General features: G+C 32.6%; 2 protein-coding genes and 1 long non-coding RNA gene across 7 annotated transcripts; 2 read left to right on the top strand and 1 right to left on the bottom strand.

Annotated features, from left to right (window-relative positions):
* The first annotated feature begins 826 nt into the window (after positions 1 to 826).
* LOC145120704 (uncharacterized) lies at positions 827 to 9,464 on the top strand. 2 transcript variants are annotated; one of them, XM_079056507.1, is made up of 12 exons: positions 827 to 922; positions 1,020 to 1,074; positions 1,142 to 1,199; positions 6,212 to 6,283; positions 6,476 to 6,551; positions 7,318 to 7,442; positions 8,206 to 8,476; positions 8,607 to 8,660; positions 8,742 to 8,798; positions 8,896 to 8,988; positions 9,104 to 9,196; positions 9,300 to 9,464. In XM_079056507.1, the coding sequence occupies exons 4-7, from the start codon at positions 6,231 to 6,233 to the stop codon at positions 8,291 to 8,293; spliced, it is 342 nt and encodes a 113-aa protein (XP_078912633.1). In that variant the 5' UTR covers positions 827 to 922; positions 1,020 to 1,074; positions 1,142 to 1,199; positions 6,212 to 6,230; the 3' UTR covers positions 8,294 to 8,476; positions 8,607 to 8,660; positions 8,742 to 8,798; positions 8,896 to 8,988; positions 9,104 to 9,196; positions 9,300 to 9,464. Both variants share the same exon structure in this region, with proteins under 2 accessions (XP_078912633.1, XP_078912634.1).
* LOC145118805 (uncharacterized) lies at positions 4,139 to 5,971 on the bottom strand. Its single transcript, XM_079054468.1, has 2 exons — positions 4,764 to 5,971; positions 4,139 to 4,434 (listed from the first exon to the last, which is right to left on the bottom strand). The coding sequence occupies exons 1-2, from the start codon at positions 5,872 to 5,874 to the stop codon at positions 4,418 to 4,420; spliced, it is 1,128 nt and encodes a 375-aa protein (XP_078910594.1). The 5' UTR covers positions 5,875 to 5,971; the 3' UTR covers positions 4,139 to 4,417.
* A 13,832-nt stretch (positions 9,465 to 23,296) lies between the features above and the next one.
* On the top strand, positions 23,297 to 25,491 carry LOC145120520 (uncharacterized). Of its 4 annotated transcripts, none has more exons than XR_013714229.1 (4): positions 23,297 to 23,748; positions 23,837 to 23,948; positions 24,049 to 24,093; positions 24,184 to 25,491. It is a non-coding gene; the product is annotated as an uncharacterized LOC145120520 (long non-coding RNA). The 4 variants fall into 4 exon arrangements; XR_013714228.1 differs by having other exon boundaries at positions 23,837 to 23,961; XR_013714227.1 differs by having other exon boundaries at positions 24,049 to 25,491.
* Positions 25,492 to 27,030: the final 1,539 nt, after the last annotated feature.

The raw sequence follows: 27,030 nt of genomic DNA, 5'->3' as shown, positions 1-27,030 counted from the left end.
TTTTCCACATCGAAATACTATTAGTTCAAGTCAGTATCTCACTACTAGAAAAAGGTGTATCAGCGACATAATTTTAGCGACGGAAAAATCCGTCGGAAATAATGACGGTTGCTAATTCTGAGTCTGTAAGGTGTAATGACTGCCTTGCGGTTTAACTAAAGTTTTTCAGTTATGCTTTTCCCATTATATGTTGATTTTGATTGCTTTATTTGAATAATTTGATTCGAAGTTGCTAATTCTGGAAAATTCTCTCGGTGATATTGAAAATCTATTTTGTTTGTTAGTTTATAGTTTTGTCGATCTATTTTGTTTGTTTTTGATGCTACTGGTTTCTTTAGTCAGGTTTATTCTTGGTCAATTGATTTAACAACTAATTTCAACTTGTATAAACGACGAACTAGTCTTATTTTTGATCTTTTCTAAATAGATGTCGAGATAATCTGAGTCTGTAAGGTGTAATTTCCTTTAGTTTTGATGAATACATGCCACATGGTTTCCTGTTTTTATGTAAAATCACTGCTAATGGAGCTGTGTTTTTCAATTTGTTTATGGTTTTTATGCATATTGCTTGACAGCAGTACTTGTCTAATTTAATATGAAAAAGTGCTTACTAATGGAGTCTCCTTTTGATTTGTGAGATCTCAAATAGCCAATATTACTTAGTTTTCCACTTCTTGGATTATTACAAAGCATATCTGTATGATCTAGAGTTCTCATGACATAAGGTAGCTATACAATGATGTTTTTGTTTACTTGTTTTAAATTTTAGGTCCAGAAGATAATGTAGCAGAGTATTACCAACATGTAGAGATGTTGGAGGGATTTACTGAAATGATTTTGTTTCATGTGATTTCAGAGATTCAAAAGATGGAGATAAGATGAATTTGTTTGTTGAACAAGAAGTATCATCATATTGGTTTTGGTTTTGTTTTTGTTTTTCTTTTGTTTTTTGTTTTTTTTTTTGTAATTAACTAATTACTATGTTGTTTGTTAGCTAACCATGTCTTATTGCTTTGCAGTAAAAGAAACACTAAAGTATGAATCAAAGAACCAAAAGCAAGCCGACGATTATAAGTATGTAATTAATTTTCTTTTAATTACTTGGAGTTTTCCACAATCTAATGTGTTGTTTTTTATGCAGTTATGTGTTTGAGGATCAGATTGAGTTCATACAGGGACACGTCATGGGTGGTGTAAATGTATGTAGTTCAAACAATCAAGAACACATTTAGAGAGAGAAAGTAACAAGTGAAAATCAATTTTATTTCACCTTGAATTCAATAGAGAGAATGAACATGAATTTATACAGTAAACAACGAACAGAGAACAAACAGCTAGCTACTTACAATTGAGTCCCTGATCTATTCTATATTTACAATTGAACCCCTCAGCTCCACTTATAATGTTGATATCCTCCCCTCAAGATGAACTTTGATAAATGTCATCAAGGTTCATCTTGGATAAAAGAAATTGAAACTGAGGACCACACAAACCTTTCGTGAATAGATCTGCCAATTGTTGTCTTGTTGGTATATGTTGTGGAAGAACAAATCCAGCCTTGTATTGTTCTCTTACTAAATGACAATCTATATCCAAGTGTTTTGTCCTTTCATGGAAGATTGGATTCTCTGTGATATGAATAGCGGATTTGTTATCACATAACAATGCAACTGGAATATTCAATTTTACTTTGAGATCTCGTAATATGTAACTAATCCACATTAATTCACACACTGTAGCAGCTAAGCTCCTATACTCAGCTTCACATGAAGACTTGGATACAGTTTTTTGTTTCTTTGTCTTCCAAGAGATTAATGATGATCCTAAGAAGATACAATATCCTGTAAGTGATCTTCATGTATCCGTACAGCTTGCCCAATCAGAATCGCTGTATGCAGTGATTGTCATTGGTGATGAATCTTTACTAAAAAATAGACCTTTTGATGGGCATCCTTTAAGATATTTCAGTACATAAATTGCAGCTTTCCAATGAATTTCAGTTGGACAATGTAAGAACTGACTTAGTTGTTGCACAGCATAACTAATGTCTGGTCTTGTGAAATTCAAATATAACAATCTTCCAACAGGTCTCCTGTATTTTTCTAGATCAATCAAAGGTTTTCCTTTATCATTACATAATTGAACATTCTTCATCACATGAGTATTGGTTGGCTTAACTCCTGTAAGACCTGCATCATCAAGAATGTCCATAACATACTTCCTTTGACTAACATATAGTCCTTTCTCTGTCTTGAGAAATTCAACACCCAAAAAATAACTGGCTTGGCCTAAATCTTTAATAGTGAAAGCTTCATGAAGTTTAGCTTTTACTTCTTTTATCAACTCCTCATTTGGTCCTGTGATTAAAACATCATCAACATAAACCACTAATGCCATAAATGTATTACCTTCTCCTTTAATGAAAAGACAATGATCATGAGAAGATTACTTAAAGCCAAAACTCAATAATTTGTTGCAAAACTCTATATGCCACTGTCTGCTTGCCTGTTTCAATCCATACAACGATTTGTTTAACTTACAAACTTCTCCTTGTTTAGCTTTAAAATAACATTGTGGAGGAGTCAAATACACTTCTTCATCTAGATAACCATGTAAAAAAGCGTTGTTAATATCCAGTTGATGTAAGAACCAATCTTTTGAAGTAGATAAGGATAGTAATAATCGAACAGTGACAGTTTTAGCCACGGGTGAAAAACTATCCAAATAATCAATACCATATGTTTGATTATATCCCTTTGCCACCAATCGGGCTTTAAAACGTTCTATGGTCCCATCTGACTTCAATTTGACTTTATAAACCCATTTTGAACCAATAGATTTCTTATTTTCTGGTAGGGGCATAATGGTCCAAGTCTCATTTTCTTCTAAAGCCTTTAATTCTTTCTGCATCGCTTCAACCCATTGTGGATTTTCACATGCCTCTGAATAAGATTTGGGTTCTGATACTTTTGAAACTGAACAAAGAAATGCTTTATGTGTAGAAGTGAGAATAGGGGATTCCATATATGGATAGGTGGGTGGAAAATGAGGTGAGTTCAAAACCTTTTTGTTTAATGAATTTGGAATTTGATTTTGACTACAATGCATCACAAAATCATTATACCAAGAAGGTCTCTTAGTAACTCTAGTACTTCCTCTTACTGGAGCAATATTCTGAGGATCAACATGTGGAACATTTTGAATTGGAACATCTGGTATCGCTTCTTCTTCTATAACTTCTTCTTCTGTTACGTTATTAAATGGTGAGTTTTCTTGTTGATCATAAACATCCAAATCATCTGAATTATATGATTCATATGGAATAAACTCTTGAGGATTAATTTCAAATGGCTGATCTTCAATGTTGACCAAATTTGGAATTATAACATGATTTGTAGAAGAAGTTGTTGTTATGGATTTGAAAGGAAACTTTTCTTCATAAAAAACAACATCTCTTGACATTATAATTCTTCTCTCATTGAGATCATACAACTTGTAGGCTTCTTGTCCTGGATTATAACCAATGAAACAGCACATGGTTGTTCTTGAATCAAATTTAGTCTTGTATGGAAGAATATTAGCAGCAAAGCATAAGCATCCAAAGACTTTGAGATTTGAGTAATCTGGATCTTTCTTGTAAAGGTGCTTAAAAGGAGTTTCCCATTTTAAGAGAGGTATGGGAAGAAGATTGATGATATGAGTTGACATCAAAATAGCATGACCCCAAAATTTAATTGGTAATCCAGATTGAGAGAGTAAAGCACGTTCTATCTGCAAAAGTTGTTGATGCTTTCTTTCTACTCTACCATTTTGTTGAGGAGAGTATGCAACAGTCTTCTGATGTATTATCCCAGAGGTCAAAAAAAGATTTTGACATTTATGGTTTACAAACTCAGTTCTATTGTCAGTTCTGATGTTCTTAACACATGTTTGAAACTGATTTTTAACATATGCAAGAAAATTTGAAATAGTTTGGAAGACTTGAGTTTTATCAACTAAGAGAAAAGTCCAAACTGCCCTTGAATGATCATCAACAATTGTAAGAAAGTATGATGCTCCAGTAATAGTTTTTGATTTGTAAGGTCCCCATAGATCAACATGGATTAATTGAAAGATAGTAACAACATGTGAATCACTATTTTCAAATGGAAATCTCTTTTATTTAGCTTCATGACATGGAATACAAGGCATTAATTCATTCTCTCTAATTTGAGGAATGAATGAAATATGCTTCAATACAGATTGAGATGAATGGCCTAATCTTTGATGCCACAAAGAAAATGAACTATTATTCAAGTCTCTAACAGCATTACACATTTGTTTGTCATCCTTCTTACAAGAATTACCTAAATGATCAAACAAGCTGTTATTATTCAGTACATATAGATTTCCAACTATCTTCCCACGAGCCACAACTTTAGAAGTTTCCAGGTCCTGCAAGATACAGAATGTGGGGTAAAAACTGAAGATAATATGTGCAGAAATAGCCAAAGGCTTTACTGATAGCAAATTGCATTTGAACTCAGGTACATGTAAAACATTCTTGAGAATTAGCCTTGAGTTTAATTCAATAATTCCTGTGTGAGTCACTGATTTGATAGAACCATCAGGTAAGAAGATAGGGGTATATCTGTCAACAGGCTTCAAACTTTCCATATAAGATGTATTGGAACACATGTGAGCAGTAGCTCTAGTGTCCAATATCTATACATCTTTATCAAATTGATTACTCTTTAATGAATTTAATAAAGAGATATTCATACCTGCAAAGTCTCCAAGATGAGAGAAATTTGCAGAATGTGGATCAACTTTTTGATTCATCTTCATAAACTGAGTGAATTGTTGAAATAGAGCATTCATAGATTCATTGTTGTCTGAATTGGAAGAAGAGGAACATTCTTGGAACAAAGGATTATCTTCTTGTTGATTTGCATTCACTATGTTTGCAGAATTGAAGTTATTCTTCTTCTTGTCTTTACATTCTTTGTACCAATCAGGATAACCATTCAATTTGAAACAAATTTCTCTACTATGGCCATTCACCTTGCAGAAATTACAATATTTGTCCCCATTTTTCTTATTCTCAGTCTTTTGCTTATACGAAAACTGTTTCTTGTCATTGTTATGATGATTTGAAGCTTTCACATACATGGCAGATGCTTCATTAGGAACAGAAAAATTAATCTGCACTTCTTTTTGTTTTTCAACACTTAAGGCCATAAAATAAGCTTTGTGAATAGAAGGAAGAGGATCGAGAACAAGAATTTGATTTCTTAGATTCTCATAAGTATCATTTAGCCCCATTAAGAATTGCATCAGACGCATAGATGAAGTAAATTCTGAAATTACCTTTGCAGATCCACATTTGCAATTAGGAATTTCAATTAGACAGCTCAATTGATCCCATAATTGTTTCAACTTCGTATAGTATTTGGATAGAGACGGATCACCTTGATTAATGGATGCAATATGTCTCTGTAATTGGTAGATAAGCGGACCGTTGCTTTCACCAAAATGTTCTTCAAGTTCCAGCCACAGTTCTTGTGCAGTAGTTGCGAAGATGAAAGCTCCAGCAATCTCCTTTGAAATAGTGTTCAGCAACCAAGAACGAACCATACAATCATTGCTAATCCAATCATCAAGTTCTGATCCTTCAGATTCAGGCTTCTTTATTGTTCCATCGATATATCCGATCTTCTTCTTTGCTCCTAAAGCGATTCGAATAGAAAACTTCCATTGCATATAGTTTTCATTACCGGTGAGATGTGTAGAAACTAAAAACATGCTTGGATCATTGTTCTTAGCATTGGATACGGTATTGGTAGAAGAAGATGATGAATTGAAATTGAATTCAATCTCATTTTGAGAACTCATTTTGCGGAATTAGGTAAAATTATTTGATCGTTGCTCCAATACCATTCAAACAATCAAGAACACATTTAGAGAGAGAAAGTAACAAGTGAAAATCAATTTTATTTCACCTTGAATTCAATACAGAGAATGAACATGAATTTATACAGTAAACAACGAACAGAGAACAAACAACTAGCTACTTACAATTGAGTCCCTGATCTATTCTATATTTACAATTGAACCCCTCAGCTCCACTTATAATGTTGATATGTACTCTCTATTTTATCATGAATTCATGCTTTGATATGCTTGTTTTATTCATGTAACTTTTAGTCTAAGGCATTTCTTCCACTTACAGGTTGATGTTGATGAAGTAAATGAAGAGGAATATGAAAAATCTGCAGCAAAATCAGCACATGAGAAGCTTCTTGTATGCTCCCTTCAATTCATCTCTTAAAACAACATCGACTTACCATATTAATTTACCGATTTACCCTTGTTCCGATTGCTAAGATTCCTTGATCTATTTGATTTTTTAGGCAGATAGAAAAACTTTAGATGTGTATCAATATCGGGAATCTTTGTTGAAAGTTGTTGAAGATCATACTTTATTTGCTTGCAGAAAGTTCCATGATCTAACAAACATCAAAAGCTCACTGCTTGCAGAAAGTTTTCCATCAGTCTACCAAGTCATGAGGGTATTTTCCTTTTTTCGAAGGCTGTAACTTAAATGGTCTTTTTTATAGTAAATCTGGTGTAGGAAAGATGCGCTTTTATGTAGATTGAATCTGGTAAATTTAGGCTTTCAGTCAATGTTTTAAAACCCGGGTCGACCCGGCCGGTTCAACCGGTTGAACCGTGACCCGGGGTAGAAGGCGGGTCAATTGTGAACGGTTTTTTGTAAAAATGCGGACCGGATCGAACCGGCCGGATTTCCCCTAAACCGCGGTTCGACCGCTTACGTTGAACCGGTTCAAACCGGATTGACCCGTTTTAATCGGGTTTGGATAGTTGGATACAAGTAGCGAACGTCAAAACAACGAGCCGTTTGTGGTTTCTTCAATGTTTCTCAATGTTTAAACTTTTTGGACATCAAATTATTGGTTTTATATGTTTATGCGTTATGCAGGAAAGTAAAAATATATAAAAATAGAAAAATACCATAAACCGGGTTGACCCGGCGGTTCAACCGGTTGAACCGGTTGACCCGTAAACCGGTCATCACACCGGGTCAACTAAAAACCCGGGTTTTAAAACATTGCTTTTAGTTGGTTTGGAAGACCAAATTTAGAACATGCAAAATGCCTAACCTAACCTATTCAATGAGTTTTAACTTATGCCAAATCATTTTCCACTAACCTTTGTTTATCAAAAACCTGTCTTTACAAATCTACTCCAATGCAAACACCTATCTTGATTATGTTTACGAATAGGAGAATAACGCTTTGGTATTTAACATTGCAGTACTTCAACTCCAACTCCACCAGGAACCGGAATTGGAATCCCTACTCTAGGTACCGGAATTGGAACCTCTACTCTAGGGACCAGAATTGGAACTTTCTTTCATTTTCTTCTCAACCGGACATCAGGTAAATCAATTTCTTTCTCAACAGTACACCAGGGGTAAATCGGTCAAGTTAAAACAATAATGGTTTGATTAATAAATAGGTTTCAGGTTTGTTCCAGTGTTGAAACAGTAAAAGGACCATTTCACTGGCCAAAATTCAAATTGTTCCATAGTTGTTGAATATTGTTCCATTGTAAAATTTTATTGTAATGATGTTATTACTGATATTGATTGTTCTTGGTAATTAAAATGGAAAATTACACTAATGACCTTTTCAATCTGTTTTTTCCCTCAAAGGGAAATGATCAAAGATTTGTATGTGCTACTATTAGGACTATAACTTATTTAAAAAAATACCTTATTAAAAACTGTAAAAACATTATACCATAGGGACCTAATTTGTAATTTTTCTCTTGTTTGCTAAAACACCTTGCGTTTGGTCCGGACCTAATGTTGTTAACAATATGAAGTTTTTAACAAAATATGCTATAACTTTATATATTAAATACGAACTTATATTGATGTATAAATGATTTATAGTTAGTATATTAAAAAATAATTCAATTTACGATATAAACTAAAAATATTATAAAACTAAAAACTAGCATACGTACATATAAAATGTTACAGACCTTAACTTAGAATGAAGAGAAAATCACAAATATGGTCCCTGTAGTATACTGTTTGTTTCAGTTTTGGTCCAAGGTTAAAATGGTAATTTTGAATTTGCTAAAATTTTCAACTTTCTTCACTCGATTTAATATGAGATTGTTGATGTGTTACAGGAATTGCCATCTGGCAATTGGTTCTGCACTTTGGACTGTGGAATACTTCATTCCGTTCTTGAGAAATTGGTGGCATGTGAGCCCATGAAGGTTCCTCATTCTTTTATGGGTTTGATTAGGAAGAAATCAAAAGTCAGTGTTTCGGACGGAATTGGAATGGGAACCGGATTACCGGAATCACCAATTCCGACGTGATGTGGATTGTTTTCCGTGGGAAAGATGCTCTGATGACAACAAAGTGTTGTTTTCACAAGTTGTTGATATCTTTAATGTGAGTATAAACTATAGAGTATAAACTATGAAGTAGTGCTTTTATTGTTATTCTACACTACTGCTATGTACAGATTAATCAATTAATAACCATTTATTTTATTTCTGTTGGTTTTCATTGATTATAACAGAAGTGCTTCAGATTACATTACTGGAATTGATTTTATTCCATCAATGGCTTATGGGTAAAGCAAGTATAAAAAAATTTACTTGAGTGATTTTATAACATCTATTTATTTTTTCTTTTCTTTTTCTCCAATCAATAGGCGGACAATGGGTGATTCCGACTTCACTGGGATACATTGTGCTATGAGGACAATAGAGTAAGCTTACCGTTTTCATTTTATATTTATTTTCATATGCTATACAAAGTTATCATTATTATTATTATTATTATTATTATTATTATTAATTGTGCAGGTCAAAGGTTGTTGTAGCTGGAATGTTTCGTGTATTTGGGGAAATGTTGCAGAGCTTCCAATAGTTGCTACTAGTGAAACCAACCAATAGAAGGTATGTATATATTATATTATTATTCCATTTACAATTTTACATATTTTAAACATCAATGGTTTATTTATTTATTTTTTATATATAAAAAATGTATGAATACATTGATTGAATTCAGGGGTACTTTCAAGTTTTCTTCAACTGTCGAGGATGGTGGTTCCAGCTGCGGAGGATTCAGAAATTTGGTTTTGAAAAAGAAACCCCAACTCAGGTATACTTATATTATTATTATATTATTAATTTTTATTATAATGTTTCAATCATTTTCATTATTACAAATAACTTATATTATATATGTGTGGTTTTGGTGTCAGGGGAGTGAATACAAACAAACATTGACATCAAATGTGGCATTCCAATGAACATCTTTGTTAGAAAGAAGGTGGTGGAGTTACTTTTCAAGATGGTTTTTGTTTTAGTCTTTTCATGGAGAAGTAAAATAAACAATGAATGAATGAATAATGAATACCCTTTTGATGGATTTATATTGTTGGCTTTAAAATATAGATTTAATGTATGTTTTTAGATTTTTTGTGTTGAATGTAATTATTTTTAATTTTTTTATACTATCAAAATCCATCGCTTAACTGTCACAGAAATCTGTCGGTAATCTGTTAGTGAGTTATTCATAAATTCCGTCGGTAATCTGTTAGTGAGTTATTCCGTTTGCAAACGCATTCCGTCGGTAATCCGTTGAAAAGTATTTCCGTTGGTGCTAGTTGCTAATTACTGACGGAAAAATCCATCGCAAAATTTTGTCGTAGCCGTCGGAAATCAGTTATAAACAATTAGCGACGAGAATATACCGACAGATTATGTTGCAATTTCGTTGGTAAAGCCTATTAGCGACGGATTGCTGATGGTTTTGGCCGTCGGTAATGCTCTTTTTTTGTAGTCTTGTCTTAATGGGTAGTGTTATATCTAATTCAATCCACCATTTTGTTTAATTATATATTAATTTTTATTTTATACTTTATTTATATATATATTATAAAATCCTAATCCTATTACTTATAATTAAGACAAAACTTCAAAAATGGTCCCTGTGGTTTTCAAAAATATCAAGTTTAATCCCTAAGTTCAAAAAACCTCACAGATGGTCCCTATGGTTTCAAAACTTTTAACAAATGGTCCTTTTCGCTAACTCCGTTAACTTTTGGCCGTTAAGTAAAGAGCATTTCCGTCAATTCACAAAAGAGGAACCATTTATGAAGTTTTTTGTTATTTAAAAAAAAATCAAAAATATATATAATTATTTAAATAAAGGGTCTCTCTCTCTCTCTATTCCATCGAACTGAAGAACATAGATCACTCTCTTCTGCAACCTCTATCGGACCAACATAGACATACACATACATTGATGATTCACTCTCCCTCCCTTTCACATACACACATTAATGATTCATTCTATCTAGTTCAATCGATGGATTAGGATCTAGCTCCACCTCTAAAGTCGTCGCAATCACAGCCAGATTTAGCCTTCCATTAAGAACCTGTTATGTGAAAGAAATACCCAGCTCCCATTTATATGAAAGAAAAGTATTGACATCTTAATTACATCAAGAAAATACATAACAAAAGAAGAAATTAAAGCATGTATCCCCCTTTTATCCCCCTAATTGAATCACATACAGCCACCCCCAAATCAATACAAGAAACATATAGCAGGCGGTTGCAATTCAAAGGGTGGTCAATTCACAATGTCTACAAATTCAAGCTTCGAAGGAAACAAGTTATGCGATTACACTTGCTAGAAATCAAACGAACTCTTTCCACAATCCCAAAATAGGAAATCCAGGTAAAGCAAAGGTGCAATTGTAGGTATAGAAATCGGAATCGGAATGGAACATTATTCATTCTTCTACTCATGTTCTTGATCGTTTTTCGCGTAACAACCAGACAAGAAGTCGATCAAGAAAAAGAAGATGAAACCGATAGCAACAAAGAAGAACACGAATCGAGACTAATCGTTCTTTTCCAGATTTCGAACGAAAGCAACAAAGATCTTTCCCTCAATGATCTTTTGAAATCAACCAACAGTTTTGATCAAGAAAACATAATCAAATGCGGAGGATTTGGTCTCGTCTTCAAAGCCACCCTCGCAGACGGCCGGAAAGTCCCTATTAAACGGTTGCCCGATGACATTGGTCAAGTCGATCGCGAATTCCAAGCAGAAGTGGAAACCCTCTTGCTTCTATGAAAGAACCGAGAGATGTTAAGAGAGGGTCGACAACAAACTGTAACTGGTAGTTTGAATTGGAGATGGATGGTTTAAGCGATTCGACGCCTGAAAGAAGAGAACAGAGGTCATCGAAAGCCATTATGAAGTCCTGATAATGGACCTTGCAGACTTCTTCGATCTCAACCTCTTTGGATTTGTAGAAATGACAGAGGTGGTGGAGTCGAGTTTCGGGCTTACCCGAGGCGAAGGTTTTGATGATGAAAGGAGGTAAGTCTTCTTCGATTGATATGGCGGAAGATGAGTTCATCGACGAATTGAAGATCCAGTTTAAGAGAGAGAGAGAGAGAGAGAGAGAGAGAGAGAGAGAGAGAGGACCCTTTGTTAAATAATTATATATTTTTATTTTTTTTAAATAACAAAAAACTTCATAAATGGCCCCTCTTTTGTGAATTGACGGAAATGCCCTTTACTTAACGGCCAAAAGTTAACGGAGTTAGCGAAAAGGACCATTTGTTAAAAGTTTTGAAACCACAGAGACCATCTGTAAGGTTTTTTGAACTTAGGGATTAAATTTGATATTTTTGAAAACCACAGAGACCATTTTTGAAGTTTTGTCTATAATTAAATAGGCCGGATTGTGTTCCTTGTTAAGTTTTTTGGTGTTTCGAGCTCGTCACTTACTCAACTACGAGAATTTGCAATACAACATCAAATCTCATATTTTAAACTGTTTTTCACATTATTTCTTTACAACCCATTAATATATTGTTGCGTCGAAACGGAATAAAATAGTATAACTTCAAAGACAAAACTGTACAAATGGTCCCTGTGGTTAGCTGAAAATTGCCACTTTGGTCCAAAAATGTTTGGACTAGCACCAGAGGTCCAAACTTTTCATTTTGTTATGAGTTTGATCCGTTTTGCTTTGAACTTTTTTAAAATGACGATTTTGCCCTTATTTTTTTCTTTTTCAGTTTTTTATATTAATTTTATTAATTTTTTTATTAAAATAAATAAAAAGAAAATTGAAACTAATCTCTCTCTCTCTCTCTCTCTCTCTCTCTCTCTCTCTCTCTCTCTCTCTCTCTCTCTCTCTCTCTCTACACGTACACATCTTCTTCTTCTTCCTGAAAATCAGTCCAGAGGAACAAAAAAACACCCTTAACAAATTGTTGAACTCGCCGGTTATCAATGGAGATGGAGAAAACAGAAGGACAAATCATATCTAGGGCTAGTCTTCTACATCTGTTTTTAGAGATGTTCGTCTTCTCCATCTATTTCCAGATCTGTTTGTGTTCTCCATCATCGTCAGGATCGGTTTACAACACCACCCCTTCTCAGTTTATCTTCTCTATTTGTGGCTCGATTTTCAGATCTATCACCAGAAAACCCACCTCAACCACACCCTCTAGTACCATGGTAAATCTTCAACATATCGTCTCCAGTCTTCGATCTCGTCGCCTCCGTCCAAATCTGTAAATGTCGCTCGGAAACTCGAGCCACAAACGCCGCCTCCGCCTCCGCCTCCGTCGATCCTCGTCTCTCTCTATCTTTCTCCATCGAACGTGAAGACCGTCGCAGACCAAAGATTTGGCTAACTAAGGGCAGCGATTGGTTAGGATTCTCAGATCCGACGAGTTAGGGTTTCAGAATAACGAGTATCAAACGAGTTAGGGTATCCCAAATGACGATATTTCTTCTTCTACGTCGGAAACCCTCTGTCGTTGTCACCCTTCTTCTTCGTCGAAAACCCTATGTCGCTGACGCTGTGGCTGGAGTTCGTCTCTCTACTTCTCCGATGTTAGTGGTGGTGGTGGTTACAAATATGCATATGGTGGTGGATCGGCAAGGGTTTCTCACTCCCTCCAACGCTCCCTTTCACTCCCTCTCTCTATCTTCACCTAGAATAGCCACTGTAGGTTACAAGACATTTCCGGAATTCAAACTTGAGAACGAGAGATGTGGAGGCGGCGAGCTACGGTGGAGACGGTAACCGGTGGTGGTGGTGTTCATGTTTACCAGAGGGAAAAAAGATGGGGGTGGGTGGTGAATGGATGATAACACAAATATTTTTTTTCTTTTCTTTTTTGTTTAATTTTAAATAACAAATATAACAAAATAAAAAATGAAATTAATGAGGGGCAAACCGGTCATTTTAAAAAAGTTTAAAGCAAATTAGACCAAACTCGCAACAAAATGAAAAGTTTGGACCTCTTGTGCTAGTCCAAACATTTTTGGACCAAAGTGACAATTTTCAGCTACCCGGACTATTTGTACAGTTTTGTCAACTCCAAATTACCATTTTAATGTTAAAACTGTTAAGGATCGAAGATAATCTAAATCTATAAACATGTTTTTGTATGTAAACTTAGAAATTCAAATAGGTCAACCAAGGTTGAATTGAAAAAAAAGATAAATATGTGATGGCTAACTTCAGAGAAAAGATTATCAAGATCAGGTGAAAATTCCAACCCCATTTTATAGAAACAATTTGGATTGGGTCGGAAACAGAATTCTACGTACTTAATTATATCATCCTTTTTAACATCTTACATTTATTAATTACTACCATTATACTTCAATATTTTTAATAAGATTTATATTATTTCGAAAGATATATACATTACGATAGCATGTAATTTATTAATACGAAAAGTGGTGACTGTTTTTGCTTTGTAACGGTCTATAAGAAATATTTAGCTAACATGACATATTTAAAATACCAAATATTTTTCTTTTTAATTAATGTTTATACATAAATCATTTTTATTTTAACCTCTTATAGTACACAAATATGAACAAAGTTTTGTTCATACAACAAAACCCGACCAAACCTCCACTTTGTATATTTAATGACATTCTTATATATATATATACTAAGCGTATTCCCGCGCGTTGCGCGGTAAAACAAATATATGGTTATATGTTGAAATTTATAATTTTATCCATGGTTTTTTGGTCATTTTTTATATATAGGTCTATTAAAATTGAAACCTACGACCCTTGAATATTGGAACCGATCCTGGAACATGTTATGTCGGTTTTTAATATTCCAAAACTGCTCCTAAAATTTTCGATATTGGGTATCTCGTTTTTTATTACGGAGTAAATTGATTGACTATTACAGCATATGAAAAAATAATTAACAATATTAATTATTGATAATGTAAATACAACGAAGTAAAGGAAAAGTTAAAATTATAAGTAAAAAGATATTTATAATTGATGTCAAAATATTCTCTAATAGATTCTAACCAGACTAATAATAATTATAAAACCTAAAATGAGTTTTAGCCCTCATATGTTATTAGAAAACATAAGTTAAAAAACAATTAAACGATTTGTATTTTATGAGAGTCTTGTGCCATTATGCTTTTCATTAGTATCACATAAAATTAGAGGTGCAAATTGCAATGGTTAAATCTTATTTCACTTTTAATTACCTTACAGTTAAATCATAAACGTCTTATTTAAAAAGATCACGAATAATTAAACGATTTATAATCAAATAATGGCTTGTAATTATATATCAACAACTCAAATTTACCATTTTTATGGAATATAACAAAATCAATTTTAATAAGTTTTATCAACTATATAATTGTCATCTATAGGACCATTTCCATGTAAGCGATTGTGAACATCCAACACAACATGAAGACCTATAAAATTAAACGCCGAGATGCACTCCATTACGTCATCCTATAAATTACACCCAATGAATATTTTTAAAAGTTTAGTTATACAATTTGAAGTAGAATGAACATTAACTTGTACCATCTTGAAAACTTCATTATAATTTATACAACATGGACCGTTGGGTTTAGACTTTAGACGGTTATTTGCATAGCTTCCCTTTGGGACCCCGCTGAACATGATTATAACTTTCATGAAAAAAAAATGCAAAACTTTAACATAAAATGAACCACCAAAATTTTAAAATCAAGAAGCATGAACTACGCTAGTTGTATCCATTCTTGTTTTGTATTGTTGTGAAGTAGTCTTGCTGCTCATGTGAATCTAGAGGTAGTGATTAGAACATCTTCATATATAATATTTTTCATTCCAACCAAAATCATAATTATAAAGTATAAATTTAGATAATAAGAAAGAAGAAAATGAAACAATATTTCTTACCATAAACTTTCATATTTCCTTCTCATCATCATCTTCCTCTTTAATATTATTTATGCTCTCCATCGATAATTTTTTTGTATGGAGTTTCTGATCTACCTCTCAACCACTCACGCAACTCTTTAAATCATTCTAATAAAAATTTACCATTGTGAACTATATATATCTCAATGTTAATCAATTGGTGTCATAAGAACCATTAAGTATCATAAGTTAAAAAACTATTGAGTGGTAGTTGTTAATTAGATGCTAGTGAAAAGTTATGTAGGTTTGTGAAGTAGTCTTGCTGCTCATGTGAATCTAGAGGCAATGATTAGAACATCTTCATATATAATATTTTTCATTCCAACCAAAATCATAATTATAAAGTATAAATTTAGATAATAAGAAAGAAGAAAACGAAGCAATATTTCTTACCATAAACTTTCATATTTCCTTCTCATGATCATCTTCCTCTTTATTATTATTTATGCTCTCCATCGATAATCTTTTTGTATGAAGTTTCTGATCTACCTCTCAACCACTCACACAACTCTTTAAACCATTCCAATAAAAATTTACCATTGTGAACTATATATATCTCAATGTTAATCAATTGGTGTCATAAGAACCATTAAGTATCATAAGTTAAAAAACTATTGAGTGGTAGTTGTTAATTAGATGCTAGTGAAAAGTTATGTAGGTTTAAATAGATATTATGAAATCATTATTATAGAGAAATATGAAAAGACATGGAAGTTTCAAATGCATGAGGTGCTTGGAAATTTTTGTGGGAGTTTCAAATGCATGAGGTGATAGGAAAAATGTCTCCTTTATAAGTATAGTATGATATATATATATATATATATATATATATATATATATATATTAAAGGTGGTCACTTCTTAGGAATAGTGTCTAACTAGGGTACTAACCAAGGTACTGTTCCTCAGGTTCATTTCCTCACCCATGGTATTTTTTATGTATACGTGTCGGAAACAATTCCGGTTTCCCGGTCATCTTATCCCCACACCCCGACACCCGTAGGTTAATCGGTCCTTCCAGTTGCTTCCTTCCTTCCATTGCTTCTTATCCAACTGGTCACGTCCTCTCCATCTCTATCTGAACTCATTTCTTCGACATTTCACCGGTTAAACAGATGAATCAATCGTTCAATTTCGGGGTTTTATTAAAGCATCTGGGATGAAGATAACACATCGAAACTGGTGGAGAAAAAGATCTACAAACCAGCCGTACTCGACCCAACTCCGCTTTCCGTCGACCCCCATGTGAAGCCTTTGACCGGTCACCTTCGCCCCGTACAGTTACAGTACATCACCGAGTCGCTGCCTTCGTTTTCCAATTAGATCATCGACTATCTTCAAAGGCCTTTCGTGTGGAGGTCTGGAATGATTAATAGCTGAGGAAGGCTCGCAAGGTAACACTTCACAAGGCAGAGCTTCTATTGTTTCCGATTTTGGGGTGTTTCGGAGACGATAACCATCAGGAGGTGTAGTATGTTTAGGGATGAGCAATGGGCCGAACCCGGACCGGACCGGTCCGAAGACCGAAAACCAGAAGACTGAAAATCATGAATTACCTTACCTGAAAATCGGACCGGTTTTGGGTGTATCGGGTCCGGGTCCGGTCCGGTCCGGTTCCGGGTACTAAACCAGGTTCGGGTTTTGGACCGAATTATACTTTCACAGTGTTGTTTACGGTTTCGATCCGGTCTTGTTTCGGGTAACAAATTGAGTTTTGTATCTTTTTTGTTTATGGTTTCGGGTTTTGTTTGTAATACTACTCTCTAGTCTCTATCATACTATTTCAAGTTATAATCTTACTACATAATATTAATCGTTCGTATTTTTGTTGTTTGTACAATTGGAATAAAAAATACATAATTGAAGATGAATGTAAAGCTAATAAATAGCAAACCAAATTTACCAAAATATTATTGTACCAAAATAATAATAACCAAACTATCATTGTACCAAACTAATAATAATCATGTACTAACCAAATTACCATTATACCAAAACAAACAATTTATGAAAAAAAAAAAAATTAAACTTCAATCGGCTTCTTTCCATTCCCTCTATCTTCTTTTTCCTCCATCGCCGCTTCAATCTCTATATAATTAACAAAGCATAATGAGTATCTAAATTTTTTGAAAACCAACAATAAATAAAAGATGATTTAAATTTACTACCTAACGCTATGTCAACATCCTTCAATGTCTTCATCATCATCTATAATGGGTTTGCGTGATTTTCTTACCCAATCTTGGGTGCATACTAAAGCTTCAACAATCGGCGTATTCAAACGTGTTCTATACTCATCTAAAATTCGACCGCAAGTACTAAAAGCGGATTCTGACGCCACAGTCGTCACTTGTATGGATAAAATATCTAACAACAAACCACCATAAAATTATAAATATAATAATCTATAATTTAACTAAAAGAAAACGAAATTAAATAATAGAATTACCTTTGGCCATACAAGCAACGATCGGAAAACGAAATGCATTTTTTTCCACCAATCTAGGATGTCGAAATTTTTATCAAAAGTCACCCTAGGTTCATTTAAATATCTTCCCAATTCGTTTTCAACTGTCGCCGACGTGTCTCCTTGTCCCATCAAGAAATCGTCCCAAAAATCGTTACCCACATCACAACTTACACCTTCTTTTACTTTTTGAGACGAACCTACATTTGCATATTTTTCTTCATAGGTTTTAAATAAAATTTCCATTCATTTTTCAATTTCCCACACCGTAGACATCGTCTTCAATTTTATTGAACCTCAATACTTGTTGTATTTGGGGGTCAGTAATACGGCAAAACACGTAAAATCATTCAAATTTTCTATTGAACCTCAATACTTGTTGTATTTGGTACGCATGTCCGGGATCATATGACAAAGATGCACTTTTGTTGAACATGTTTCTAGATGTTGGTCAACATCTATAATTTCCCGTAAAATTGTTTGTACCAACGGTTTTGATGAAGCCGACAACATCTCCGTTTTTGTTTTGAACTTTTCAAGAAACATTACAATCTCTTCTATCACTTCGAAATCGGTACGTTGTGGGACTCTACTTAGATCACGTGCAAATGAGGTGTCTACAAAACAAATACAAAGTTCTTATCATTTAGAACACATAAATAATGCACTTTTTAATCAAAAAAAACTGCACTTTATTTTATAAAAAATAAACACTATTAGTAAAAAAAACTATTAATAAAAAAAACTGCACTTTATTTTATAAAAAAACAGCAACAAAATTGCACTCTAACAACACTATTTATAAAAAAAACTGCAAACTTTATTAAAAAAAATGAATTTTTAACAAAAAAAAGCATTATTAACAAAAAAAACTGCATTTTTAACAAAAAAAAAACAACAATATTAATAAAAAAAACTGCACTCTAAAAGCTTTTATTTGTAATTAAAAAAAAAACATTTTTACCTTTAACTTCATATTAAAAAAAAAACATCTTTTAAGTTCAAAGCGCTCTTCAACAACTCGAATGTCGAATTCCACCTCGTTGGACACTCTCCACATAAGAACTTATCCACTTCTAAGTCGGAATCCTTCATACACTTTTTAAATTTCCTAATTCTAGCGGTTGAATGTCTAATGTATTTCACCGCTCTTTGAACACATGACACATGGGTATTGTGACATTTTAACCCATCTTTCACAATTAAGTTTAAAATATGAGCCACACATCTAACATGAAAATGTTTTCCACCTTCATACAAGTTGGGAAGTTTATTAGTCAAGAATTCCAATGCTTTGTCATTTGTAGTGGCATTGTCCACACTTATAGTCATCACATTTTTTATTCCCCACTCATGTATGCATTCAAGTAACAAACGTCCCACGTCTTCCCCTACATGAGTATCTATTGGTCTAAAATTTAAAATCCTTTTATGCATGACCCAATCGTCATCTATGAAGTGCCCCGTAGCAACCATATAATTCGTTTTTTGACACGATGAAGTCCAACTATCGGTTGTCAAGTGTATCATGTTGTGTGGATTAGCAAAGAAAGTTAACAACTTTTTCCTTTCTTCAACATAAAACTTGGCAACATTACGGCTAATTTTATGCCTAGATGGTATTTTGACTTTCCCGTTTAGAGCATTTGTAAACTCTATAAAAGCTTCATTTTCCACAAATTTAAACGGGAGTTCACCTACAACAAATAGGTTTAGCATAGCTTTTTTAATCCTATCTTCATCGTGTTTCCATACGGTGACACTAGTACCATCCCCAAAAGGTTGTTTTTTAAATTGTAAAGTATTTTGCCCTTTAATATTATCCGGATTTTGTTGGCATTTATTCGCATGTCTAAGTAAGCTAGAAGTTCCATTTATGTTTACATCGGAATTGAAAACTTTAAAGCAATGCTTACACTTAGATTTATTGGTTTTCTTTTCATCTTCATCCATAACCACTTTCATTGAATCCCAACATTTTGACCTTTTTTTTTTTGTGGTGTCCGTTTTCTTTTATTTTTTTCTCTGGCAATGCGGTGTTCTCTTCAATATTTATGTCTCCTTTGTCGGTATCAACATCATCATCAATAATATGTGGGGTATTATCAACAAAGACATCATCATCCTACAATACAATAAAGTAAAAACAATTACTTAGGTATTCAAAATAAGGCATTCAAGAATCAAAAATAAACAATTTAACATTAGCCGTTACAACTTACAACATTAAAAATCAACAATCATTCAACAATTTTAACATTAGTCATTACAACATCAAAAATCAACAATCATTCAACAATACTAAAGAATGCATTTGATATTATTTATAAACATGCTTACCTTAAATCACTAAAATGAACTACGCAAACAATTAAGTATAAAAAAATTATGTAAGAGGTCTTTATTTTGTCTTTCTGGTAGCAGAAAAATTAGTTTAGCCGCGTAGGGAGTTATATAAACTGTTGAAATTAATGATCAAAACTTTTTGATAACAGAAAAAAATAAAAAATAAAGATCCATAACTCTTAATAGTAGAGATAATGGCAAATCAAACAAGATTGATATTTGATAGAACAGAGATAGATATATATCACAACACATTTAAAAGAGCGGCAACTGCTTCATGGGTTAATTGCAAAAAAAATCCTTACTTTTCATTAAAAAAGATCCATACGAAACCCATATTATTTGCTGGCAATTGGTTCTAACACATGGAGATGTGCGCCTATATGTTTAATATATTTTCATTAAACAGAGATATATAGCACAATACATTAAAACGATCGGTGTAATGCTAATGTAGAGCACATTACGACGTCAAACATATAATTAATTAGACTTACTTGACTTTGATTGTCTTCCATGGAACCAACCCAATTTTCAATCACCATTACAGAGCAGAGAAAATATTAGAGTGTAGAAGATCAGTAGCCTAGGGAAGAAATCATCGATCGACACCAACAGTATATCAACTAAGAAGAGCCGTCGATAGGGTTTTTATTTTTTTATTTTTTTTTTGGGTATCGGCTTCAATTAGTTTTTTTGTGTACGCTCAAAAGAGGCAATAATATCAATAACTTATTAATAAGTTTTGGTTTTCCGGTCCGGTCCGGGTTAACAACCTTATTCCGGATCCGGTCCGGTCCGGTTCAAACCCGAAACCCGATTATTGTAAAAAACAAAACCCGAAAACCGGCCCACCTACAAGCATAACCGGTTCGGTCCGGGTCCGGTCCGGTCAGGTCCAACGGGTTGTATGCTCATCCCTACTTTTATCTGTTACTATCCATTTGATTTTTTAAACAATTTAGGTTTTTTATATTTGGTTTATCTATTAAATTGTTTTTGATAAAAAAAATTTTGAACTACTAATTATCACAATTAGTGAATATCATGTGTGTTTTTTTTTTTTTGCTTATGCCGAAGTGTTCATTATTGCAAATTAGAGTTTCGATGTTGGTAAAAATGTAATCATATTTGTATGATATTTGCAAAAATAAAAATTAATATGGTTATGTTTGTATTTGATAATTAAAAAACAAACATTTAAGTATGTACAATTTTGTCTATACAAACTGCATTACAATTTATTTCATTCAACAGTTAAGACGGAAAGAAGGAAACAACCCAAAAGTCAATGATATTTGCGAATGCATTTTTACATTATTGATAATTATGTTTGTTTATAGTTGGCTAAAAGATTATGAATAATATTTAGAGATAATGACAAAAATAGCCAAAAATACTAATCACTTTGTGGAAAATAGCCAAAAAAAATTAAAATTGTAAAAATTGCCACAAAAATCGCAGATGGGAATGGTCCATCTGCGATTTGCACATTCCATCTGCGAATGTACAAGCTAACTTGTACATTCGCATGTGGATTATTTTTTATAATTTTTTTTCTATATATATAGGGCAGGGTAGGCTTAAATCGCAGATGGACACAGTCCATATGCGATTTCCTCTGTATTCCATCTGCGATTTTACGATTTTTTTTTTAATTTTATTTTTTTTTTTATTTTTTTATTTTGACTATCAAATCAATTGGTTTGACTACGAAATAATCTTACTATATATAAACTTTTGTAGAAAATTATCAGTTTAGTTGTTATTTGTTTAGGAAATTTCATATTTTCGGGATTGTTGAATAATCGTCCATTTTCTTCAAGAAATCGTCAAAAGGAATCCCCGAGAGAGAGAGAGAGAGTTTTTCTATATTAAAGAGTGAAAAATGAGGAAAAAAAAATCGTTTTATAGATTTTCACAACCAAAATCACAGATGAACAGTACAAATCGCAGATGGAAAGCCAAAATCGCAGATGGGGCATTTCCATCTGCGAATTTAGTGGTTATTTTTGCAATTTCTATTTTTTTTGGCTAAATTTGTAAGGTAATTAGTGTATTTGGCTAATTTTGTAATGTTCTCTAATATTTAATATTTATTGTATCGAAAGTATTAACAACATGTAATTTATTAAAGTCAAATAGATAAATACATTAAATTGATTTATGTAAAGTATATAAAACAATAGCTAACTAAAACGAAAGAAGAACGGTAATGGAATGTAATTGTAAATATAGGTAATATAGTTATATATAAACAAGGTATTTTGAATGTTAATTATAAATAATATATATTATAATTAAGAAATATTGAAATTATAGTATTAAATATGTGCCTTTTAACCTTGTAATTGGAAATTTTATGTGATTTTATTTAAAGTAGTATCCCTTGATAATATTGAGGTTGAAGTGAAATCTTGCAAATAATTAAATCGAGAAAGATTTATAAACTGGTGTTTTATAAAGTTTCACATGATACATACATTATAGAAATATATTTCAAAGATAATGATATATGTCGATACATTATACTATAGGTGAGTATCGGTCCGGAACAAGACTAAACCGAACCGAGAACAAAGAAACAAGAACTAATTCAACGGAAATTTGAGAACCGGGCCGAATATCCCGATTTTGGTTCCGCTTCGGTTTTACAAGAATTTGTGTTCTTTAGGGATGTGTTAGATTCCGGACCCGACCCAAACCGAAACGAAAACTGAAGAACCAGAATAGTGGCAAATGGAACCAATAACCGAACCAAATACCAGGTCGAGTTGGGTTTCGTTTTTTTCCGGTCCGATCCAATTTCTCTGGGTCAAATTCCCATCCGTATATTATATGTTGTTTGGAATATGATATGTTTTTCGAAATGAAACGATTCCTCGACAGCTGCAACGCACGGGTACCCCACTAGTATATATATATATATATATATATATATATATATATATATATATATATATACACCTTAATAAGCATTTAGCCTCAAATACTGAATTTTAAGAGGTATAACCCTTAATGCATTATATACAACAACTTTATGCATTGAAAATCAGATATGGTAACCATAGAAAAAGTCAAACAAAATAATACAGCTCCTCGTATCTGTCGGCATCCCCAAATTTTAGATCAAAGACTGGTTCAAAGCAAAAGAACCGTAAGCACGGAAAGAATAAAGGAGATTTGTTACTTCACCGCTTCATATCTATCCGAACTAATCTTATATACAAAACTCAACATCAACTCTCTGAACACCTAGACACAAATGATCTAATGCTTGCTCCTCACCCTTTTCATCTCCTTCATCAACTAACGTAGCCACCACTACTCTCTTCCATAGCGGACGACCTTCACCACCATTCACCTCCCGAAACCCTAGCCGCCAACCTCCAAACGCACCGTCTCTATGTCTCACTGTTTGGCTCCCTATCAAATTGAAGTCACCTTCTTCTTTTCCCCAACCCAGTTCGGCAAATCACTTTCCAAGTCATAACAAAAGTTCGAATAGATCCCAATTTTAGCAGAGATTAATCAATAATCACTGGATTTCCTACGATTTACGTCCTTCTTCTTACTCTTTTGATCTTCACCTAAAACGTTTTATCAATTCGGTAATTATTTTCTATGATTTCTACTATTGACTATTTATGTGTTTGATTTTTGAATCCAAGAAATATGAGGTTTGAATTATGAATTCAGCCCAGATCTTGATTTCCAGTTGAGAAAGATAGATGTGGATATAACAGACCCGCCTTCTCAACCATGAATCGGCTTCTATCTCCTGTTATGTTTAAAACAATCATGTTATTAGGTGTGATTAAAAGGTTATTTTCGTGATTTCTTGATGATTGGGGTTTGCTATTAACTATAATTTACGATTACTAACAAATTTGCTCCTATTTCTTTTGTAGTTTTCATTAAATATGAGTTGGTTGTTTCCTGGTGCTATATTAATGGTATGGTGTCTCCGGTCCTTTATTTCTATTGATAAACTTCGTTATTTTGTGATTGATTTTTTACATCTCATTAATTTTTAAAAATTGTAGATGTCTCCAAACATAGAAAAGAATCCTTCAAATTAAGTAATTCTTATGATTAATACTATACATACATTTTGTAAGTCATTTTCTTATCTTGACCCAACTTTGCTGTCAAACACATATTGAATCTTCCGTTCCAAGCAGCTAGACAAGGTGGAAGGCTTAAGGAAAATAGAATAGATGGTGTATTTGTTTTATAGAAAAAGAGTTGTTTCATCGGATGTAGATTAGAGACATCAATCTGCTAGAACAAGAATAGAATCGGTACATATCACTCTTTTACTCTGAATTTTGTTTCCCCTATAATTAGCCGTTTATCATTTGACATTCGGTTTTGTTTACTTTTTCCTTTTTTTTTTCCGACATATTCATGAAAATATAGACAAAATGTAGATTAGGGCATTCTCGGGGCACAAAATTGCTTTCTTTCTCACTACAGGTTCGTGGTACAACATGTTTCAATGGAAAATATCGTCTTTTGTCTATCTCAGTTTCATTCCTACTTTACCCCTAATTTGAGTTTAGTTTGGTTTTTTTATTTTTATTTTTTTATTTTATAGTTTCAACGGAAACAAAAGATGGTTAAGAAACAAAAATATTTACGAATTGAAAAGAAAAACAGAGGAATGGAATTGAAGGGGAAAATGTATATTTTTAGATTTTCGAGCAAAAGGAATCTGTAATTCTCTATTTATTTTTTAAATTAATTCATCAGCTGAGATTTGTTTTTATTTATTTGAGTTTTAGTTTTGATGATTTCTTTATTCCCCTCCCTTGCTACACTACCCGTTTTTTGTTGATGAGTTGTTTTCAGCTGTCTATTTGTCATGATGTTTTCAAGAAGGTTAAAGAGGATCCAAGTTGACATTTGAAATCACATAGCTAAATGATTGTGTAGATCACAATCCCTAGAACTTCCTCTTCCTTGCAAACATGCCTTTGATCTAATAATTCCAAGTGTATTTTGAGATAAATTTTCTACAACCTATCACACAGTTAGATATGTTTATTGCTAACAGATTGCTCTCTTTCCACCAAAAAAAGCTCATAATGGAAAGAACAATAACTAACTTTCAATCTTTAACCAGACTACAAATCAACACCAACAACATCAACTAACATTGAATCTTATAAAAAACAGCTTATTATGTATTGTACTTACTACTCTCTTATATCTAGAAGAGAGTGAATATGTGTGTATGTGACTGTATTTGTGTGTCGATGTTGTAAGGGAGGGGTATATTAATGTTAAAGTTCAGTATTTGTTTAAACTGGAAATTTAATGAAAGAAGTTCTCATTGGTTATGTCTTCAACTGAAATCTTCTTATCCGAATTTAAATATAGAATATACCCAATTGCTAAAGATCAATTTTTTGTTTTATTAATTCTAGACTAGAATTGCTTATCAATTTTTTGTTTTAGCAACTAACTTTTGTAAATGACTTGGTATCGTTGGTCAAATTTTTTGCACAATACATTTTTTTCTCAATGTTGTGTGAATTGACATATTTGAGTGACAAATGACTAAAATACCCTTTTGAGGGGTATGCATGCAAACCCGACTTTATATAAAGTCATCTATCTACTTTAGCCTTATTTGAAAATGGGTAAAACTTATCATTTAAACCCTTATAATCAATTTTGTTAACATGTATGTACTTGAATGATAGAAATATGATATTTATTAAAAAAACATGAATTCGTAATCTATAAAATAATAAATGCAAGTGGTATTTTTGGTTTTTTAATTTTTTTTTTTAACTTTTTGATGTCTAATTATTATAAACTATTAACTATCTATCCTATTGAGTTATCGAGGTGTATATTATAATGTATATACATTAGATGACATTTGATAGACAAAACATGAAATACGAATACCCCCTTGGCTTCTTTTTTTGTTGGCCAATTTAATAAAAGAATATGTCAAATTAAGAAAAACAATAAAATGCACCATAATTTCTAAAGGGAATGGCTATCAACATAACTTATCAAAATAACTTGCACATTAAAATTTCATTTTTTTAATTTATTACTAGGGTTACAACTATTCTTTGCTGCAAAACCATCTAATAACAGTGCATATCTATTGTGTGTTCCTAAAAATATAATAAATTCCCGAATGAATTATTGTCGAAACAAACTATTCGTCACCCGTCGCTTAGCACGGGTAAACAACTAGTGTGTGTGTGTATATATATATATATATATATATATATATATATATACGGAAAAGGGAATATACATTAGAGCCCCACCTAAGCTTAGGTACTAAACCTCTTGAAAATACATTGTTTTACTATATAAAGATTACGGTTAATGGATTCATGATTAATACTTCAAGATGTAAATTCAAGATCGATACAATAGGGTTTAGGGTTTAGGGTTTAGAGTTTAGGTTTAGGGTTTATGGTTTAGTAATGTTCACTTGGGTGAAATAATAAACGATAATGAAGGAAAGAAAACAGAGATGATAAAACGATAATGAAATAAAGAAATGTTATGGAGGATGATATATTTACCAAGTGAAACCAAACTGAGTATATTTAGCAAGTTCAAACGACATATTTTAGAGGTTTAGTACCTAAGCTTAGGTGAGGCTGTAATGTATATTCCATATCCACATCTTTACTATCTTATAAAAGAAATCTCACTATTTCTAAAAATATATTGAATATAATAATATTATTTTTTTAAGACGTCAAAACTATTAAGCTAACAGTACAATTAACCATCAATAAAATAATATTAAAATTTTATAATATTATTTACATTTTGAATTTGTCCTACATATAAAACATAGATTACAACTATCTAATGCATAACTTTTGGAACCTCTTTTATCTTTTATC

Source organism: Lactuca virosa, chromosome 6 (assembly GCF_052849685.1).
Source record: "Lactuca virosa cultivar CGN04683 chromosome 6, Lactuca_virosa_CGN04683_v6, whole genome shotgun sequence".
NCBI classification, from domain to species: Eukaryota; Viridiplantae; Streptophyta; class Magnoliopsida; order Asterales; family Asteraceae; genus Lactuca; species Lactuca virosa.
This window is presented reverse-complemented; position numbering and strand designations above follow the sequence as displayed.

What these genes read in the sequence shown, in the direction of transcription:
- LOC145118805 (XM_079054468.1), bottom strand. Translation starts at nt 5,874, where the DNA reads ATGAGTTCTCAAAATGAGATTGAATTCAATTTCAATTCATCATCTTCT.
- LOC145120704 (XM_079056507.1), top strand. Translation starts at nt 6,231, where the DNA reads ATGAAGAGGAATATGAAAAATCTGCAGCAAAATCAGCACATGAGAAGC. An exon ending in CAGTCTACCAAGTCATGAGG is followed by an intron (nt 6,552 to 7,317) that starts GTATTTTCCTTT and finishes TTAACATTGCAG; the next exon opens with TACTTCAACTCCAACTCCAC. An exon ending in TCTTCTCAACCGGACATCAG is followed by an intron (nt 7,443 to 8,205) that starts GTAAATCAATTT and finishes GATGTGTTACAG; the next exon opens with GAATTGCCATCTGGCAATTG.